We start from the raw sequence: 22,285 nt of genomic DNA on the forward strand, positions 1-22,285 counted from the left end.
AGTGAGGTAGCACTAAAAATTAATCTTTTTAACTACTTCATATCATCCAAAGATTTTACACTAGTGTGCGAATTAATGTGAAAACGAGAAAAATTACACAATTTTGTTATTGTCTCGTAATTGGCAACACTTTTAAGTCAATACAGCCGCCATTTTGTTTTGTCAATGTGTGAGTCAGTTAGTGCTACAACATATCACGCTACGGATGGCGTGCATTTTATTTATTTATTTTTTTTTTTGCAAAATATTGGTTTTTTGACGTTAATCTGCACAGACGCATTATAATTTGCATTTGAAAATGGATATTACTCCAAAAAAGCGACCTAAGATCGTTACTTTGCATGAACACACATCCATGATTCAAAGAGACGTTGCCAAGGAGTGTAATGTGAGTTTGGGAGCTGTCAATAAAATTGCAAAGCAAAAAAGAAATACTGGGATGACTTAGGTGAACAGAAAAGGAAAATGTGGGAAAAAAAAAAAACAACAGCAAGGGATGAAGATGTTTTGATAAGGGAAAGTAAATTAAACCCTAGGGAAAACCAGCCAGGAACTTCAGAAGATTTAGCACACGCTGGAGTTGTTGTTCACGATTCAACCGTAAGAAAAGGTGTTATTGAAGGTGGAAGAATATCAATTAGACCTCAAAAGAAGCAGTTACCGATTAGCTGCTATGATAAAAAAGCAATTTGCTTGGGCAAAAAAATATGTTAGAGCTGGAGGAAAGTTTTATTTTCTGACGAGAGTCATTTTTTGGTACAAGGGCAACGATCTCGTTACGTCAGAAGAAGTGTCAACAAAAAACTCACAGCGGCACATGTTGACAAAACAGTTAAACATCCGTGAAAGAAGATGTTTTGGGGTTGTTTTTCGTATAAAGGCACCAGATGCCTTGTGCTAATCAAAGGTTTGATGAACTCCCAAAAATATAGCGACTTGTTAGACCAGAGATTGAAAGTGGAACTCGAAAAAGTTGATGTAAGCGATGAAGCAATTTTTCAGCAAGACTCGGCTCCGTGTCACGTGTCCAAGATCATGCGGAAATTTTTCAAAGAAAAAAATTTCATGCCTAGAATGGCCAGGAAATTCGCCAGATTCCTATAAAAAGTTTGTGGGCTATAGTGAAAGCTAGGCTTCGCAAAATTGATTGCACCTCACAAACAAAATAGAAGCTATTATCCAGATATGGTTTCGAGATCAGAAAATTGTAAGAAACTTGTGGATTCCATGCTGAAACGTGTTCCAAGATATTATTAAGGTCACGGGAGGACATATTTCATATTAAAATAATAAATATGTAATATTTTTTGGATTAAAGAAAGCCATAAACGATAAATGCGTGTTTTCATTTGTGTTCACATTAATTCGCACACTACTGTACATTGAATAAGAATGAAATAGTGCTTCAGAAACTTTACCTTAATCGTACGCTTTTCTCAATGTATCTCAATATCGTGTGCATTTTTTACCCATTAGTCATGGACTGTCTGTAAAATAAATTGCTCTTGTGACTCATACTTGGTAAATTGTTTGTGGAATTCTTCGATCAATTGTGCTCCTCTTTCAGTTGTATCTTTAACAACTTTCTGCATTTTAACAATATCTCTTCCCTTTAAATAGCTTCCTTCATTTTGCCATGAATTAGGATCAAATAGGAAAACATCTTTTGGTGTTTGTAACTTATCAAACAGTTTTATTGACTTGTAACTGATTCTTTAAAGAGGAAGATCTTTACTAAGAAAGTATTCCAAATCATCTACTGTTATCTGAAATTTTTTAAACAGTCATCAGATATGTCTTCCTTAACAGCAAACATTTTTTGGAGTAGTCTTTTCCTGTCTTCAAAGTTAATTCCTTCATCCAATACGAATTCCATCCATTTAACTGTAAAACAGCATTTACGGTCATTCTCTTCATGTGAAGTCAATTTAAATTGTTTCCTAAATATATAAATTTTCAAACAATAAATTCCTTCTGCCACCCATCTGGCTCAGGTATAAGCTCTAGGTTGCCGAAAACATATCCCTGCAGGAGGGATTTCACCAGGAAATATCATTAAAGTTATGAGAATTATCTGTAATCTTTCTCAATTCCTTCCCTTTTAGAATTTAAGTGTGATGTGTACTTGATTGAAATGTTATAAGTTCTGAATGATGGAGGTCTTTACACAAAATTTTGAAGCACTTAAATAATGGAATATCGAGTCTAGAACTAAGAAAGGCAAGAACTTCTTTAAAGACACACTCTGCAATACGATTTCAAGCGCATGATGATGGCAATCCAAATGTAATGTATCACCGTTCAGTTTTTGCTCTAGAAAATTGCATGCACAATTTATACGGCCAATATTGCAAACGGTTGTATCAAACACTACAGCTTGAACAGCTAGCAATGAAGAACAACCATCTAAGATATCATCTGCAACTGAAGAAATATCTCAGGAATTCCGAGTAGCTGTTCAACATTGGGACCTGAAGCTATCATGGTAAGCCTATTGGCATTTTTTTCCCGTTACATCTGGATGTAGCTTTGTGTCGCAGTGAATAACTAAAAAAATCTAAATTTAAATTCATGAAATTTGATTTTAACCTCTGGAAGATTTTCTTTTGATCTCTTAAGAGATGTGCGATTGATCACAAAGTCATTTGGATTTAAATTTACTGCATCTACATAGACCGTTAATAAATGAACAGCATCTTTGTCCCTAGTATGGCATTTGTCTAACAGTGATGAAAAGTGAGCAGATATCCGTAGTTATCAACATTTTTTGCATTGTGGTAGACCAGACATAGAAGAAAGGTTCAGCAGGTTAGTATAGATACCCATTTTGGTTTCTAAACTCTGTGAATTGCGAGAAGAATTTGATGATAATAAAGGACTATGTACTGAAATAGAAGAAAATTTAAAGTATAGATTTTTACATTATTCCAATCTGGATTTTTTTTAAATTTATATTTTAGATATGGAAAATATTTGATACTTTAAGAATTAAAAATTCCATAGACATTTAAGTATATTTATAACTAAAGAACAGCGAATTAAACAGGGTTCATACACTTGTGGTCAAAAAAAATTCACTGACTTTTCCATGTTTTCCAGGTTGTTTTTAATAAAATTCCAGGTTCATTTAAAATTAAGCTCAAAATGCAATATCTTAAAAATGTAATAAAAATTATTAAAAGTACTGAAATAAAAAACTTCATAACTTGTTAAATATGTAAACTGTAAGAAAAAAGTCACAAAATGAGGAAATAAACATAAATTTTTCATCTGAATATTAAGAATTATTTAATTTATAATACATTTCTAAAACTACACAGAATGAGAAGAAATGAAACAAACAAAATGGTGAATAATAAATGATCATTACTGACCTCATTAATAAATATACAAGATTTCCTCTGACTCAAAAGCTATTACCTATAGTTTATACTTTGCATACATCGAGTTTCTTTAAGTTTATAAATTTTCCTTCAAATTTGTTATGCAATAAAGATAGTAATGAATAACTGCTAAATTCAGTTTTCAAAGCAGTTTTGAATATTTTCTTTAATGGCTGGAAATATACATTACAAGTAATTTTATCAATTTTACAATCCTTCGTTACAATTTATGAAGGGTCTTTTTTCTTAAGAGTAAAAGTCAAACTAAGCTGATCAGCAATTGATGATTAATAATAAACTACTATTTAAATACTTTTGATGATACTACTATTTTTCTTCAGTACTTAATTTTTCATAAACTAAACAAACATTCTCTGTTCATAAATGAGCTGGTATTTGTTTGAAATAACAACTTAATTCATTTAGGCTTTTAAAAGCCAGTTTTCGATTTATTCATCTCAAACTTCAAAATGAATTTAGAGAACAAAAAGCTTCAAAACTGCAATTTTTCGACTGCATGCTTAAAATAAAATATTTTGAATGGAACTAAATATGACAAATAATTGTTATCTAAAGATTAATATTTAATTTTCGTGTGTAAATTTGCAAATTAAACCAGATAAATAAATACACTGTGCTTTTAGCTTTGAAAAAATAAAGGAAGAAATAATTGCCTCAGGGCAACAGTAGGAATGGGCAAATGTCTTACTGTTGCTCTGAGGTGATAAAAAAGTCATTTGTATTAATATTATTTTTATAATAAACTTAACTTTAAACTGCTTATAATTCAAAAATCTAAATCAGTCCAAAATTGCCCTTTAGTGTCTGAAATCAAAATTTATAAAACTAAAATCCCTTTGTCAAGGTAAGTTCTTGTGCCAATATTCGGATCTTCGATTTGGTCGAGAAGTTATGGTAGTGTCCTTTAATCAGGATTAGACAATTTTCCTTCTACAAACGAAAATCTTGTTAAATGACGATAAAATACAAAAATCTGAAAAAAAAAAAAAAACAAGAAAAATTGATATTTAAACTTAACAACAGGAAAAATGGGTAAAAAACGGGAGTCTCCTGTGTTGGCAGGTTTGGCATGCTATTAAAAATCAACTTCCGCCAATCATAAGCGGATGCCAAATATCTATTTTTTTTTTCTCTAGCATAGATTCTTTCATTAAGATTAAATGGGAAAATAAGAAATTCGGCGCAAACGATAGCGAAATTTCGAACAACGTTCCAAATATTGCATACTGTGTATGTATGAGTACTAATGTCCTTTCCTTTTGTTTGGTTAACGGTAATAACGTTAAAAATAAATCATTAGGTAGTACATTATTTGTAAAACAACATTCGTTTATTTCATTTTTAAAACCGAGATGGGACATAGAATTTTATTTTAGTGCAAAGAAATTGCATAAAAGAAAGATTATATGCACTTTTTAAAACAAATTTAGTATTTTCTGCAATTAGGACAATTAATTAAAAATACTTCATTAAGTTTTCAAAAAACCAATGTATTTAAAGTTATATTAAAATATGCAAAAAAGCAAACCTACTACATTTTAGATTTTCAATAAAATATATAATATTCCATATTTTTGAGCAAAAGTTCGGCGGCAAGATTAATTCAGAAAAAGAGAAAAATAAAAATTGTTATCGTAAAAAGGAACCTTTGACTAAAAACACGAAATCGCGAAAAGGAAACTATTCGATCTGTCCAATCATAATAGCAGTAAAAATTCAGCTACTTAGCATATTAGTGTTTTATTTTATGAAGCCTGAATTTCTCTTTTATGCGATGTAGCATAAAATTATTACTTCTTCACGGATTTAATTTAGCAGCTAAAATTTTATGATAACTCAATATTAACTACGTTTCTTGCATTATACGCGGATTTATATGATTTTTTTTTTCTTTTTTCAGAGCGATTTTAGAACTTGCGGATTATAATACGCCACCGAGGATAATATGGAGGAAATTAAATTTGTAATCAGTCAGTAATCTGTTTTTCCATTCAAGAACATGATTACAATTGCTCTTAGTTAATGAATCTATATGCATTTAAATATAGGGGGGAGATAATGAACAAGACCTTCATTTTTCTATGCGCTTTACAGTAAGATTGAAAATTTATATCGTTAATCGATTTAAAAAAAAATCTTTTTGAAAGTTATAAATTTCTATTTGAAGTTTGTACAAAGGAATAAATAATAAAAATAATATAAACTTACCGGAAACCACGAAGCTTTAGAAATTTCTGGCATCCAGCATCCAAATCGTCTTAAGCACTTTCAATTCCAATTTCGCACGACTTGTTGGTGGGTGAAAGCTTCTCATAACAAACAGAATGTTGTGGCAACCCATCTAAAACTTTAGGCAGTAGAAAGAAATGTGCTCCCCTCACTGACTCCATGCAAGAAAATCTTCGCTCTTTGGGCGCATTTTTCGTTGTGAAAAAACCATTCATTTTTTAATTGCAGTTTTTAAGTGCCAGCGTCGGTTTAGATAGAAATTTAAATTTTTTTTGTGAAATCACAATAAAAACGAAGACTAGATCTCATGGTACTTAATTCCTTGGGAAAAAAATGGAAAAAAAAATTTTTGGAGGACAAAATTTGAAAACTCCCTAACTTTTCCCTGACATTTTTGACAGTGTCATTTTCCCGGACAATTCCCGGTTTTCCCGGAATTCCCAGAGCGTACGAACCCTGTTAAAATGTAATTGCCATTACTTATATTTATAGCACTGAAACATAGCGACCCTATTTGCCACACCTATTACAGACACAGGAAATTTTGTAAATCAACACCCCCAAAGCCTGGATGAGGCAATTTGTTGTTGACAAAGAGAACTCATTAATGGCCTTTAGAATCCCTCGTTTCCATCTTGGTGGAAAAAAATGCTTTCCTGTTGCTTGGTTTGAAATGAGCGCAGAATAGCGGTATGCCTGACCAAAGGCCATTGGTGTACATGTACCCTTTGTAACATGTAAATTTTTACAGAATGAAAGTGAGAGAATGGTTGGTCTGGAAGTAGCAACATCTATTGAGGTTCAAATTTACTTCAAATATGAAACGTAAGAATATTTTTACATAAAGATGAGAAAATCTGCAATTTTTACTTCGAAACTCAAAGAAGGGATCCCTAGGGGCACGTGTTAATATTCATGGATCGACTTATTTTCTCAATGCTTAGTCTTAGGTGTATGCTTCCGATTGCAAAAATATTCAAAATCAGATGCAAAGTTAAAATATTGTAGGTTTGAAGCAAAAATAGAAATGAGTCAAAAAATACAAAACTTAACTTTTTATACAGGCCCCAAGTCCTCTAACTTATATTTAGGGAAATAATCTGCATTAAATAATAATTCTAACAAAAAAAAAAATCAATATTAGTACGACCAATATTCACCCAGATATGACACGCAGAGTTTTTTGACTTACACCACTTTTCACTCGCAGTCAACAACACCTTTTGAGGGAAAATTTAGCAGTTAACAAGTGTTTAAAATTATATGTGTAAATAGAGTGTGGTTTTTCAAATTGTACGAGCTTTTATGGTGTGTTTTTGCAGATCATGGCATAACATTTGCATTTATTTTTGAATAGCAATGAAAAACAAAAACATTTTGTTTTCTTACTTTGGCGAACTGTCATTCTTCTGGAATGACGATAAGTTCAAATCTCATCTTCTGTATGGTCTCTTAAAACTTTGAACTGGAATATCTTCTTGAGTTTTGGTTGCACAAATGTCAAGTTTTTGTGTCAGTAATAGTTTTCAAAGGAGAGTATTTCTCTAAACATTAGCTAGGGAACCTAGGTTCCGTATAAAAAGTTAAATTTTGCATTTTTAGCCTCATTTTTATTTTTGCTTCAAACTTTCATTATCTTGACTCTGCATTTGTTTTTGAACATTTTTGCTATTGGAAGTACACATCTACACTGTACAATGCATTGAATATTCTGAAAGTATATTAAATAATCTAGTGTCTAAATTATTTCTGGAAATAAGAATACGTAACTTGAAAGCAAGCACAACCAAAAACTTACCACAAATCATCAACTACTCTAACAAGTAAAGCAAACGCATTCCTAGCAGCTCTTTGCCTCATATCAGCAACATGAATAAATTTATTATATCTGTACAACAACTTGCAAATGAGATCAAAAGGTGAGATGAATGTACGATATGTGGTTAAAAATGCTTCTTGATACAAAAAATCTAAAAAAGAAAAACAATGGAATAAAAACATTTGTAGCAATCACGTTATCAAACTTGAACTGCAAATAATTTATGTGTAGGAGAGATGGCTAATAAACTAATATATCATGCTAATAAACAAAATAATCATTTTAATCACTTTCTAAAATAAGTTATGTACAGTTAAAATGTTTTTGAAGTTTTAACATAAGCAAGAAATACCATTTTTAGATGCTCTAGTTGCATGGACAATTAAAGAATCAACAGAACCACCTCTCAAATCTGGCCCTTCTTCCCCCTAGATAAAATTATTCAAATAAAATTTATGAATAATATGATAAAAATCTGACTATTTAGTGTTATTTTACATTAACAGTAATTCAAATCATGAAATGAAAACACACAACATGTAACTCATAGAGGTAAAAATCTACTGAAAAGTCAGAGCAACAGGGTAAGCTCAACCCCCCCCCCCCTGTAACCCTTATAAACTCAATGAACATACTGATATTATAAACAAAAAACTATCAGATAATAGAATTTTTTTAAAAAAGCATAAGTCATAAGAAAAAAAATGACAAAACAAAGCTAGTTTCATACAAGGCCATAGCCAGTGGGGTCAGGGGGATAGAACCCAATTACACCCCCTTCCCTAAATTTTCCAACTTTCACATGCTATAAAAAAATTACTAGAAATTTCGTTTTTTGGACTTCAACTCTGAAAAATTCAAGTTGTCCCCGAATCCCCCCCCCCCCAATATCCTGGAAGATCGTCTAAACTTTCGTTTTTAGGGCTTCAATTCCAGAAAAATGTTCAGGGTAGCCCTCGAAGATTTCCGATGAGTGGTCCCCAAACCTCTCGTCCCTCTAACATTATCGAAGATATTCTAAAACTTGCATCTTAAAAGCTTACTCCAAAAAAATTTCAAGGGAATGTCTCTCTGCCCTCTCCCCCCCCCCCCCTCTTGTCAACATTATTGAAGTTTGTCTTAAACTCAGTTTTTAGGGCTTGAATTTCGAAAAGTTTCTGGAGGAGAGCTTCCGAAAACTCCTCCCCCTTAAATCATTGAAATTCAACCAAAATTATATTCTAGGAGCTTCAATTGGGAAAGATTGCCGGTACGCTTAACGTTACCAAACATGGTCCACAATTGTGTTTTGAAGATTTCAATTTCAAAAAATTCCCGGGGATTAGCCCCGAATTTCTCTTCTCCCTAACATTACTAAAGATAGTCTAAAACTGCATTTTTGCAAAAATAATTTCGAAAACTTTTGGGGCAGGGCCCCCCAAGCCACCTCTCCATAGCATAATAGGTAATAATTAACAATTGTATTTTAATAGATTCAATTTCATAATTAAGGACCAGGGGAATGCCCCCTCCCCCTTTATTCATTATCGAAAATTGTCTAAAATGCATTTTTAAAACTACAAATTAAGAAAATTTTTGGGGTTGGGCCTTTGAAACTCTTTTTTTCATCACCAAACATCTTCTAAAACTGTTTTTAGTGCTACAATTTAAAAAAATTTCGTTGATGGTTTCCCGAACCATCCTTCTATTAACATAATTTAAGTTATAACTATTGATGTTTTACAATTGCAATTTCGAAAAATGGACAGGGGAGCACCCTCAAACCTTTTCTTCCCCTAACATTACCAAAGATTGTCAAATAGGCTTTTTAAAACTACAAATCCTTAAACTTTCTGGGGGAGAAGCCCTTGTATGTAAGACACATATGATTAAAAAAAAACCAAGCTTCCAATTTCATACACCTCCTTACTTTTTTGACTTCAGAATAGCCCTGCTACAAAAACACTGCTGATCCAAAATAAGATTTTAATCCTTTTGACAAGACCAAAGAGTCCAAAGTTATGTTTTTAGGCACTTAATTTTGAAAAATTATTGGGTCAGAGTCCCCGATCTTTCTTAATATCACTAAAGATAACTTAAAATTGCATTTTCAGAATTTTAATTTCGAAAATTTATGGGAGGACAGCAGCCGATTACCCGCCTCTTATACCATCGTACCAAACATAATTGAAAATCATATTTCTTGGATTTTGGTTACAAGCAATTTTCTCTAGGGAACCTCTTTTCTTTGTCCAACGTTGCCAAAGAGAACTTTAGAATGTGTTTTACGAAGGGAAAGCTTGTTATTTTCCATTTCCTCTTCCTGTAAATACTCCCAAAGAAATTCGTTATGGCATTTTTAAAGTCTTACTGTCAAAAATTTGAGAACCCACTGAGCCTTCTCTCCACCCCCAGCGTCTGCGTTGGCAACATTTCCGAGCTACAGCAACCACCTCCTCCCCTAACATATCAACGTATAACCCAAAATTGCAGTTTTAAAACTACAACAAAATTTTCCAGGAGAGTCCCAAATATGTTTTTAAGACTTCTAAAATTTCTAGAAAAGCGTCCACTAAATCAAACCCTTTCCCTAGTGTTACTACCAAATATAGCCTGAAATTGCATTTTTTGAAATTGTGTCTAAAATAAGATACTGAACCCAGTGTCAGTTTGGCATGTACAATGAAACTCGTGTAAGTTGACCACTTGCGGAGCACTACCTTAGTGGTCAACTTAAACAGGTGGTCGACTTACAGAGCTTGATTTATATTGTAATGGCTAATTCCGTGCCTGATAAAAGTGTTCAACTTAGACAGGTAGTCAACTTACAAGGGTGGTCAACTTCACAGATTTTACTGTATTTCAAAATATAAAAAAACACTCCTAGTTCTGCTCCTCCCTTACAAACAATCATTTGGGAGCTCCTGACCCTCAGAGATCATGAAAAGTGCACATATTGCTATTTCATGTCCAACTTGAGGGCCAATCAAAGGTCCTCATGTCATTGGTATCTTTCGCAATTGCAACATTAACGACACCAGACATTTTTCTCTGAACAAAACTTGTACATTATTGAATTTTGATTAAATGATATTATAGCAATAAATTTAAATTGTCTGAGAAAACATTTGCTCACATTTTGAAAAAGTAACTTTAACTCTTGGTGATTCAATTCAGTAGAATTAGTTTAAAAGAAAAAATAAAAACACCAATAGTATCCCCTGTTGCCCCCCCCCCATTGCCATATGTCTACCAATGTGCAATATGCTTCAAAAACCACAACAGGTGACCTTTTTTGAAAATTTATAAACCTCTGCCCCCCCCCCCCCCCGAAACAAAATCCTGGCTACAGCTTAGGTTTCATACAAAGAAAAAAGGTGTAAGAGTATATTAGGGAGCCTCATTTTGCACTTTGTTTTCCGAAACAAAATAAAATATTTGCCAAAAGTGGCCAGTCATAACTGACATTACAAATATAAAAATATTTTTTAAATCAAATTATTTCTTCTGTGAGAAGTATGGCATCAAAATTTTGACCAAAATAGAGAGTAAGAATATCTCCTTCAAAATTGAGAAAATGTGCACTAAAATATTAGCTAATTTTACTTACAGTAAAAACATAATATGTTTGCATTTGAAGGCATCAACCATGACGAAATTTGACGTTCAAACTGAAAATGGTCAGACAAGTATTCTTAAAGAAGGGGGGAAAATGCTTCTTTAGTGCTCGAAATGGGGTGGTTTTGAACAAAATTTTGAAGCCATACTTCTCACAGAAGATATTATTTGATTTGAACATAACTTCAAAAACCCTACAAAAAGTGAGTTTTTAAAAAGGTGGGACTTAGGAGAACAGTTATTACAATTATAAAAAATTGCCAACATCAAGTGAGAAGTAACTTATCAAAAGGTAACATCCACTTTTTAGAAAAACGCATTTTATTACATTTTTTAAATCTTTCAGATGACCTTCATCAAATCACTTACCCTTTAAGGTGTTGATTTTAAAATATTTTATAGTTTATGATGTTAAAACAGTAACTTTACTTCTCATTAACAGAATTACATTAATGTTGAATATCTTTACAATGTTCCTTTTTTAGTACTCCCTGTATAGTAATGCTACTTATTTCTAAGTAAAGAGTTGATTTTGTTTGTTAAATAGTCTAAATAACTATTCTTTCCATTTTCATTTCTTTTTTTTAATTTGACATGAACATTTTTTTTTTTTTTTTTTTTTTTTGAGTTAACAACCATACTGTAGTAATAAATGTTTCACTTGTATTAAAACACTTATAAGGACACTTTTCTCCCAGGATCAAGTCTCCTTATACAAATGATACTTGATCCTTTAACCATCTTTTGGTTTTTCTTGTGAATATTTTATTCTAACATATAATTTTTAAAAATGGCATAGCATTTTGATGTAGCAAAGGTTGTTTTAAGTATTTAAGGTGAGATTGTTTAGTTCCATTGAATAAAATAAAAGTTCTCCCAAAAGGGGATCCACTATCCCCGATAGGCATCTTTTGACATGTAATACATTTTGCTCTGAAATTAAGTTACAAAACGAGACTCCTTAGCTGCAAATTTTCGTCTCATCTCTTCTGGCCTAAATGTGGGAGGAGAGGGGGTAACGAGTTGCTTCAATATAGATATTGGGGGATATAGATAGGATCAACTGTAATGAAATGTTATCCAATTACACTTATAATCCAAACATGAAACAAATTTAAAAAATTTTATATCAAAAATCTGAAAAATCTGCTTATTGCACCGACTTTATGCTGCATTTCAAGCATCAAAGGAGACATTTCTACTGTCTCTAAGTATACTTAACTGACATTTTAAGCTTTGAACATGAAATTTCATGGTAGTTGACATCTACGAAAGCAAAAATATGATCTTTATACTCTATTTAAAATTGGAAAACAATATAGTGTTTTTGTCCAAAAATGTGAAATTTTCAGGTTATACTTCTCAAAGATATTATTTGATTCAAAAAAGATTTCATATCTGTAATGTTCATCGGGAGTGGCCACTTGTAGCAGGTATCACATTTCATTAAGGGGAAAAAAGTGCAAAAACAAGGCACTCCAGTGTATATCCCTATATTCATACCAAGCCCTATAACCTGACTTATTAAAATATTGACAGGTATAAGAACATATGGTTTAATACATTGTTGCAGTGCAAAAATTTTTACATTTTATCTGTAATGCTAGAATTGACCTATACACTGTTCTCGAAGTAGAAACAATAGAATCACTGAAAAAAAAAGAGCTAGTTAGAGCATAACTGCTTAACCAGAACTTGACATATTTCATCTGTTTTGATGAGAATATTTGTTTTGATATTTTTTTATCCATACCAGGCAGGCTTATCAATTTTCCTAACACATTTCATAAAAGCACTTCGGTTTTCTGTTTTTCAGGGATAAACTTTCAGTTATAACCAGCCACTTCTAACAAAACCTATCAATCTTTATCAGTATTTCTTAAATCCATGCTAAACTTAGAATGGTATACAATCAGTGGTCAAGCAAAATCAAACTTGGTTGAGGACAAGTGAATTTTGAAAGGCCACCCCTGATTTTAGCTGATAAGGTTAGAAAAAATAATACTATATTTGTACTAGCCAGAAAAAGCCACATAAAATCAACCAATCAATTATTGATCTTTATTTTGACAGCAGATTTCAGTAATTTTTTATTTATAAGGTGTACCTTATTGAACAGAATTAACAACTCCATTTTTTTCCTCACAACTCCTAACTAGAAATTCAGAATTTCAAATAAATCCTAAAATTTTACTTTGGTTATAGATATTGAGTGATAGGGGAGAATCAAGCCGTATTGAATGTGATCCTATTCATGTGTTAATGATAATGTCAAAAGAATCCGTCTTTAACTCATTTTAAACTTCTTTTCATTAGCTTAGAACAATATTGAAGGGCAACAGCTTTAAACTTTATGGAGATCATAAAACATTATCTTAACCTCATTCTCCTTCATATTATAAAAAAAAGAAAAATAGTACTATTCTTTCACTTATTAATATAACTTATTATTACAAAAGTTTTCAAATAAAAAAGTTATTGTTTTGAAAAGAATTTTGAATGCAAGGGGTTAGTTAAAGATTTTAGAAAATATAAAAATAACTTGTTTCCTAAACTGACTAAAAAGCAAAATTTATTTATTAAATTTTCCTCAATGCATGGAAAAATGAAAAAGTACTTCAGGGTTTTATTTTGGCATTCATGGGATGCTTAATTCCTTTATTTTAAAAAAAAAAAAAAAAGGTGATAACATGATTTATTCATGGATCCCAACCAAGTACAAAGTTACAAACCTGGAAACAACACTCACATTTTTAAATTATAACCTGGATACTCCAACTAAAGATACATACATACTGTTTACAATAGCTTTTTTTTAGTTGCTGTTGTCATGATACTAATACAACTATTGCACTTAAAAATAAACCTATTTTTGTTTCGTTAGCTTTATAAGTAGGGCATGAAAAGAACTCTTTTCTTTCATAATAGTTGTAATAACCCAGATTTTCACTGTATGAAAAATATAAGAAAAATATATGCATAAAATATAATATACTATCAGAAAGGCATGGGAGTCCCACATTAATTTTAGAGTTATCATATTAGAAAAAATACATACACTTTTTTTCATAATGAGATATTCTGTCGGATCTAATTCATCTAGGGCTCCTTGGTTATCAGTTACAGCTTCAGCGCTACTGTCAGACAATGGTAAAAAGGTCTTTTCTTCACTAAATAGCAAGAGGAGAAAAAAAATCAATATTAAAATAGTGATTTATGCATAATATTATAACGCTTCATAGGTTTTTAAATAACAATTGACCACTAAGAGAATTCACATTATGCAAGATTTCTTATGGACTGAAAGTGGTTGAACTAAATGATGCTTTGTGAGTCGTAAGAAGCATATGCAAATTATGGAAATAACATCAGTGGGGTAGTTTTTCTATTGCAGTTATATGTGGAGTTTAAAATTGACTGAGAGCATAGTCAAATGACAACTATGTGCTATTTTACTCATGTTTCTATTATGAACTTACAGAGTAGATTTGCAGCTTTACATTTTAATCAATATATACAATTTTAGTAAACTGGGTTGTTGCTCACACTCTGCTATCATAAACAGTTATGAATTGGTGCTGTGCAGTAAGTTACATCCTTCAAGAAAATTGAACTGGGGTATTATTGTAGAGTGAGAACAGTTAAAATATCTACAATGAATTAACTAGCCATTTTTTCATTAAATAAAATAACAGGATACAGTAAATTTGCTCAAAAATCTATGGGAACAGAAGAGATTTAATAGTGTAGATTACAGACATTGGTGAGCAACATTAACAGGAGGAGGTAGAAGGCAAATTCTCAAAAGAGATGTCCTGAAAACTAGATTTGGAGACTTCAAGCATAAAGAAAATAAACAAGTATCAGCAACTGGACTGAAAAGGCATTCCTTGATTTATAGCAATCTGAAAAAAGCTATTAAGAACTTAGTGATGATACTGAAAATTTAATTAAGCATTGAAAGTTCTCAATAACAATTTTGAAAATGAGTCTGGAGCAAGATTGGTTAAGTTTAGATGAAATTTTTCACATTAACTCAATTTTCGAAAATAAAAACTGAAATATTTATTAGAAAAGTAAAGCAATCTGCAAGTTGTTGTACTGAAAGTCATCTCATAAGGTAGTTGTATGTTCGAAATTCAAAGTTTACCAGATCAGTTTAATAATGGTGTCCAAAAGCAGTATACTGTTAAACAGATTTTACAGTTGAAACTTATTTTGAAGTTAGCAGGTTTGTTGAAAATACTCAGTAGAATCTAGCAATGGCTAGGAGAAGTCATATTTTTGATTGGTTAAGTGTAGTGTACAAGCAGTCGAACAGATAGAAATGGGGTAGTCAGAATCCAGTGCTGCTAGACAACTCAATGCCTCTCACTGTGCAGTAGGGTGGTTTCAATTTTTTTGGTTTGCCGTAGTGGCGAAAAGTTGTCATTTAAGTTTAAAAAGAAGCAGAAGAAATTTCATTGTTTTACTACAATATCTTTAGGTGCCGCAACGAGCTTGAAGTTTGATAGTAACCGAAATTTCCATTTAACAATGAAATTCCTTTTTATGCTTTCCTACTGTATATAACGGCACAAAATATGGCAGTAAGTGCATTTTTTAAGCATTATATTAGGAAAAAAATACTAATTACAAAATATAGTTTTAAAAAATCATAATCTTTACTAATAATTAAGCCGAAAGTCTGTCTGGAGATCTAGATCGCTGTCTGGATCTCTGTGACGCGCATAGCGCCTAGACCGTTCGGTCGATTTTCATGAAATTTGGCACAAAGTCAATTTTTAGCATGGGGGAGTGCACCTCGACGCGATTTTTCGAAAATTTGATTTTGTTCTTCTTTATTCCAATTTTAATCACATTTACCCGAGCAAAATTATAAGATGGGCGAGTAAATTACCAAGTTGTCATAACGTGGAACCGTACCATGGGCAAGCCAATTGGCGAGAAATTCTTCTTACATTATTTGTAAATATACAAGCAAACCAAATGACCTTTTAATTTTTTCTACAACGGGCAAAGCCGTGCGGGTATCACTAGTATACTATAAAAGACATGAACAATTCCATTTTTACCATTCAAAGTATTCTTAGTGATTGTAAATAAATAGTTAAACCTGTATGATGTTTGTGTCTACTTCTTTGACACATTAAAGTGGGTTTTTTTTCTGTACCAAATAACTCTTTCTTCCAAGTAACTCTTGAGTCAATTTTTCGTCTCCTGCAACTGAACCTTTACGAGCCGCTTAAGGGTTACAAGTTTCACTTTGAGAGATTCACTAGACAAATGTTTTACCAAGAGGCTCGGTTATTTTATTTTCACCCCATGAGATCAAATCGATGTAATCTTAGGTAGCAAAAATTATTTGTTGAACTTTAAACTTCTTAACCCCGCCTCTACTTTGTGTTCTTGCATTCAACACACGTCGTAATCCAAGTTCTCTTACATTTCTACGCTGTTTGCATAACATAGCCAAATGGAGATTTTCTTTTGCATCAAAATACCCATTTCTTTATGTAACCTGGTCTATAATATTCTTAAAATAATGAGAGAGATATCGTGAATGTAAGATACATTCAAATAAATGTTTAGAGCCATAAGTACGAGAAGGTTTTAACTTGATGTTAAACCACACAGGAACATGCGCATTGCCCACTTGATCCGTACAAGAAATGGATCTTTTCTTGAAAATGTATGAATGAATAATGATTACTATTAATATATTTCAGTATTATTATTTGTTTTAAAGAATTTTAGCGAAGTTCCACGCCCATATAAAGGAAACTATATTTTACTACACTTTAACGATGTACTGAGTCAGAGTCTTGAGATTTTCAGTCGGATTTTTAGTTGCCTGATCTGAGCTTGGCCCCACTCACACAAATCACTGCTGACCAGCCCCACCCCATTTAAACATCCGCTGCTGCAATGACTCAAGCTCCCAGATGCCAGTGCATTCGGCAAAAAGTGTGTTTTTGCGAAACTTTGCTCTTTCGGCACCTCAAGACATAGTCCGAACAACAAAAAAAAGTTATTGTGCGACCTGTTGAGCATAAAAATTACTTTCCGACAGCATTTGAAGCGTAAAGATAAATTTGAAATTTTTTTTTAAAAAATTTAAAATGTACAAAAATTGCAATTTTGCAAAACTTTATGCTCTTTGCGGCACCTCATGACGTGCTTCAATATTTGTCATATTTTTTTTACATCTTGTTTGCATAAAAAGGCAACTTTTCCGCACTACGGCAAATTGAAAATCAAAAACTTTTTTTTTTGTTCCACCCTACTGTGCAGCCCTTCAATTTTGGGATTAACATCAATTAGCAGATTCTGTGTGTGGAAGAAATATTTTAGACCAGACACAAGCTACACCACCTGCAGAAGAATGTTTCCTATTTCTTACTGCCCAAAGAAGCACCACGGTTAGTTGTAGACCTCTTTGTTGCATCAGGGAGAAGATTCTGCTTTACTACAGTGTGAAGACACCAGCACAATACATGTCATTATACAAGATGACCAGTTTTGTAAGTCTCCCTTAATGGATGACAAAGAAGTATAGAAATTGGATATTGATCGGTTTATTGGGGGCAAGAAAACAAATTTCTTAGACCTAACAGCAATGGGCTTCTTTACTCTTCACAGACAAATTTAGATTCACACTGGAGCATGTTTTGTGGGTTTTTCTGATCTGTAGGGAGCAGCGCACCAGCTACCATAAATCCAACACTTTGAAAGACAGTTATGTAGGTGGTGGAATTATGGTTTGGGCTGAATTGACTGACCAGTCTGTGATCCATTGAAGAACTTTGAGTTGTTTGAGATATCTGTATGAGATCCTTTATCCATACGTCCGCCCATATGCTGGGCTATTGATTAGAATTTCCCTATGGTGGATGATAATGCTGCAGTTGTTGAGCACTATTTTGAGAGTACCCGTTTGGAGCGATGGAATAGCCAGCAGAATCTCCAGACTTGAATAGGATAGGACATTTTTTCTAAATTCCCAATAGCAATGGAAAATGGGACAATCTTTTGAGGTAACAGTAACAAGAATATAAACTTTAAAAGAAAAAATTCAATGTCCTATCAGCAGGTGTTGAGCGCTCTAATATCGCTGCACCTCAGAATCTCCACTGAGAGTTGAGCATCCCAACAAATGGCTCCTGTCCATAATTTTATATTTCTCACAAAGTGGGCTGTTAAGACTTTCATAAATGCCATTTTGGTAGAGATGATTTGCCAGACAGTCATGGCTTGCATTAAATTTAAATTTGGCCACAGCATTTCACAAGGCATTTTTTAACAGCATTTCAGTATTTTGATCCAAGCCATACCTCTAACTGTTTGAAGAAGAGAAGTAAGCAAAACTTTTTAATTTGTTCTCATTTGATTTTTGATAGAAAGTTTTATGAAATGAAAAGAGTTGCAAGTAAATGGTTGTTGAGATATAAGAGTGAACCTCAGCCAACATGCCTGCTTGGTTGTTGCCTTAAACATTGCATTATCCAGAGATCAATTGTAACATTATTTGTCATTCTTCTGAATCCAAACATGATAGAACGTCTTTGGGACTATTTTGACCGAAAGATTGCCAGCTATTAGTCCTCCTCCAGAATCATTACATGAGCTGGAACAAGACTTAATCTGTGTCTGGTAAACAAGCCCATCTATGGGACTGTTTTGATTAAATAAGCTCATATTTTCATAAAACTTACACTTTTTGTCCATAAGCTACAGCAGGGGTATTTTCCTCAGGAAGTCCTACAGCTAGTTGAGAAGATGGTGATAAAAGGGAATTCTCACTGTGCTTGGAATATGTCTGAGCATTATTGATTACCTATAAAAGCAATAAAAATGCAAATTAAAAGTTTGTATATCACGGTAAACTTGAATGATTTTGTAATTTATACATAAGTCATTCCATGGAAAATTACCTAGTGGTCCTAGATCAACCATCTCTGATTTGGATGAAATTTTATAGAGGTACAGAAATACCTTTGAAACTAACCTATGCAAATTTTCAGCTTTTGAAATTGTAATTGTGAAATGAATTGCCAAGTTTAGGCAAAGGTTGCCGAAAATTTTATCACACTGAAAGCCTTAAATTTTGGGAGATTAAAGTATATTTGGTGGTCAATATGTTTTAGCATTTTTGTGAGTTTGATTTGTAGCATGCATGTAAGCTCATAAATAAGCGTGGTGGGGATATTTTTTTCCAGAATGGTTGATGTAAATTCTGAACAAAAAAAAAAATTCAAAAGCTCTTACTTATTTGGTCGATTGTCAGAAAACTGATTTTTAATGGGTTACAGTTGCAGAGTGTATGTATTGATTTTGTAAAAGAAATTGCAATCCAAAGTGGCCATCATTATCCTTCATACGAAAACCAGTCTGTTTTCAATGCACTGCAGCTTAAGCTTGTCACCTTGCATCTTCATTTCATTAGTTCTATTAGAAATAAGATTTTCCCCCATCAAAATAGGTGGTTTTTTTCAAAGTGGTTATTAAAGACAACAATGAAAAAACAAGCTTAAAATTCTATCTGTAACGAATTGCCATGTTAAAGCTAAGGTTGCAGACATTTTTTCATTACACTGTAAGTCGGAAATTTTGGGAAATTAAAGTACTTTTAGGTGTCAGAAACTTGTAGTATTTATGCAAGTTTCAGCTCATTAGTTTTGCATAGCATGCATGTAAAACTCCTTAAAAAGCACATCAGAGAATTTTTTTCCTTTTTTTTTTTTTGGATGTCATTAATTCCGAACAAAAATAATGCAGAAGCTCGGACTTAGTAATTCTATTGTCCAAATACTTGTTTTTAACAGAGAAGAATAGTAGCAACAAGAATAGCAATGCAGATGCAGCACTTACATTAACATCTTTCAAATTTAGAATCCCTTAACACTAGCTATGATCATTTAAATATTATTTTTTAGTTACACATAATCAAACTATACACCTCAATATTACAGTGTGAAAGGTAAATAACTTGTGTTTGAAACGCTTAATTGATTTTTCATAAATTTCAGGCAAAACTAGGAGAAAAAAAAATTCTGGAAGAGCTGCAGATTTGGAGGGAGTAAAGCATTATGCATAAAGTATTTTATTATTTAAATGTTAAAAATATAAAAAAATATTTGAAAAACAAAAAGAAGCTAGATACTAAGATAATGTAATTTATTTTAGTTAGGACAATTTTATCACAAGACTAAATTTGCACTTCATTCTATCAATATTTGAGGAAGGAATAGAAAGGGATGGAAAAAAAATTAAGAGAGAAGCCTCTATTGTGCATTCAGCAAGAAATCATAGTGAAAGTAACAAAGCATTGTGTCAATTGGCAATGCTGTTGTCTGCTTGGCACTAGGGTGATTAAAAGCAGGGTCAATCAGAAAAGCAAAATGCTCATGAACGGAATCTCCAGTCCAATGAATAACACATGAAAGTGGCAAATTTTAGTGCCAAACCCTCTTAAGTAAATGCAGTAACCCCTTTTATTTTATCTCTCTATCACTGCTTCCTGAATAAACTATAGATTATGATACCCACTACTATTATCCTACTTGACAATAGTCAAGCAAAAGTTAAAAGATATTTGGTAAATACACTAGATGTGGCCAGTGTTTAGTAATGCTTCAACAGTGGCTACTTCAAGGTTTATATTTGAAAATATAGGATTCAAGGTTTCTCAGTGGATTCAAACATGCAGAAAGTAATACATCTTGCATGTTTGATGCACTTTTGAATCTATTAAGAGAACTGGAATTTTATTCTTTTATATATAAACCTTGAAATGGCCACAACTGAAGCACTGGCCACTACTGGTGTGATTACCTTACATATTAAGAGGTACCAAAATTTTTCGTTCATAAACTCCTTCAAAGATATCATTATTACACACATTAGCACACATTACAAAACATTTACTCACTGAATCACTCCATCTGTTATTGTCCTTTTTTAATGAGCAAAATATCTGAAATTAATAAAAATAATAAAAAACAAAAAATAACAAAGAAGTGATATTATGTAGAATGAAATATTTTTAAGGAAAGCACTGCTCCCTTTTGTCTTCTTAATAAACAAAGAAATCTAATGGTCATAAAGAGTTAATCAGCTGATGAACATGTTTTTGAGATTATTGCACCTTCTTGAAAGTAAAAAGAAAAAAAATTTATTCCTGCAGTTGCCAGGTAACTTGAAATAACAATAAAAAATTACAGGTTGGAAAAGTGAAACCTAGCGAAAAACATGAGTAAGAAAATCCCTTCCCGCCTCTCCAACTACATATTTGCAAAGAGTTTTCAATTCATATCCATATGAAGTCAATATTTATCCCCCTTCCACTGGTTTCACATCACCTGCCTTGTAGCTACTCATTGTTTTTATGCACTTCTAAATCTTTTGAAGGACATAAATGCAACAGGAATAAACAAATGTATTAGTATATGATCCCACTGCAACCTAACCTTAATTCTCTCTGATGAAAAAGAAAGATTCCAGACGCTTCTGCTTTGTTTCTTAAAAAAGATCAGGATAATTTCCTAATTTTAGTCTATGATACCCTCACCCCAGCTTCTGATGATGACAACTTTTTTTTTCTGTTATTTTGTTCCTTGAAACTAAGCATAGGATTACATCAGACATTATACGACTCATTCTTTAAATCATTAATTTTTTTATTTTTAAAACAAAAAATAAAAAAATTTGTTATTATTTAACAAAAAATTTATTATCATGAAATATTATTATTTTTTTTTAAATGTGTATATTTTATTATGATTATATTTTTTTTTACAAATTGATGGCTGAAGTAATGTTACATTTTAATTTAAATTTTTCTATTTTGAATAAATATACACATATATCAAATGTTGCAACCTTTTTCTATTGTTGATACTTTTCTCCTTTAGAATATAGCTTCTAGATAACCTTAAAACTTTTAATAAAGAATAAAAGTCTTGGATTAATTGGCTACTAATAAGTAAAGAATAAATAAAAATTAAAAGAACAACTAAATTAGTCTTGTGACCACAGGCTAATCTAGCCTGTGGTTGGCAGTTCCTAATGTTTTTAAGCTTTTAAGTTCAGTAAATATTATGTAATATTATCAAAATTAATGTGAAAATTGGTTCAAAGAAATTTGATGAAATTTTGAAATTAGTTTTTGGTAAATTACGAAAGAGGAGAAAATAAACCAGCCATCAGAAATAAACCATTGGCTGTTTCTAAAGCC

At 32.1% G+C, this 22,285-nt stretch overlaps 1 protein-coding gene across 1 annotated transcript in view; it reads right to left on the reverse strand.

The window, feature by feature from the left end:
* Positions 1 to 22,285, reverse strand: part of LOC129218738 (rap guanine nucleotide exchange factor 1-like) — a 166,908-nt gene that overhangs the window by 71,020 nt on the left and 73,603 nt on the right. Inside the window, 4 exon segments of the mRNA XM_054853062.1 lie at positions 7,432 to 7,603; positions 7,805 to 7,880; positions 14,108 to 14,219; positions 18,765 to 18,886. Of these exon segments, the coding sequence (XP_054709037.1) occupies positions 7,432 to 7,603; positions 7,805 to 7,880; positions 14,108 to 14,219; positions 18,765 to 18,886 (482 nt within the window).

The sequence above is a fragment of the Uloborus diversus genome, chromosome 3 (genome assembly GCF_026930045.1).
Source record: "Uloborus diversus isolate 005 chromosome 3, Udiv.v.3.1, whole genome shotgun sequence".
NCBI classification, from domain to species: Eukaryota; Metazoa; Arthropoda; class Arachnida; order Araneae; family Uloboridae; genus Uloborus; species Uloborus diversus.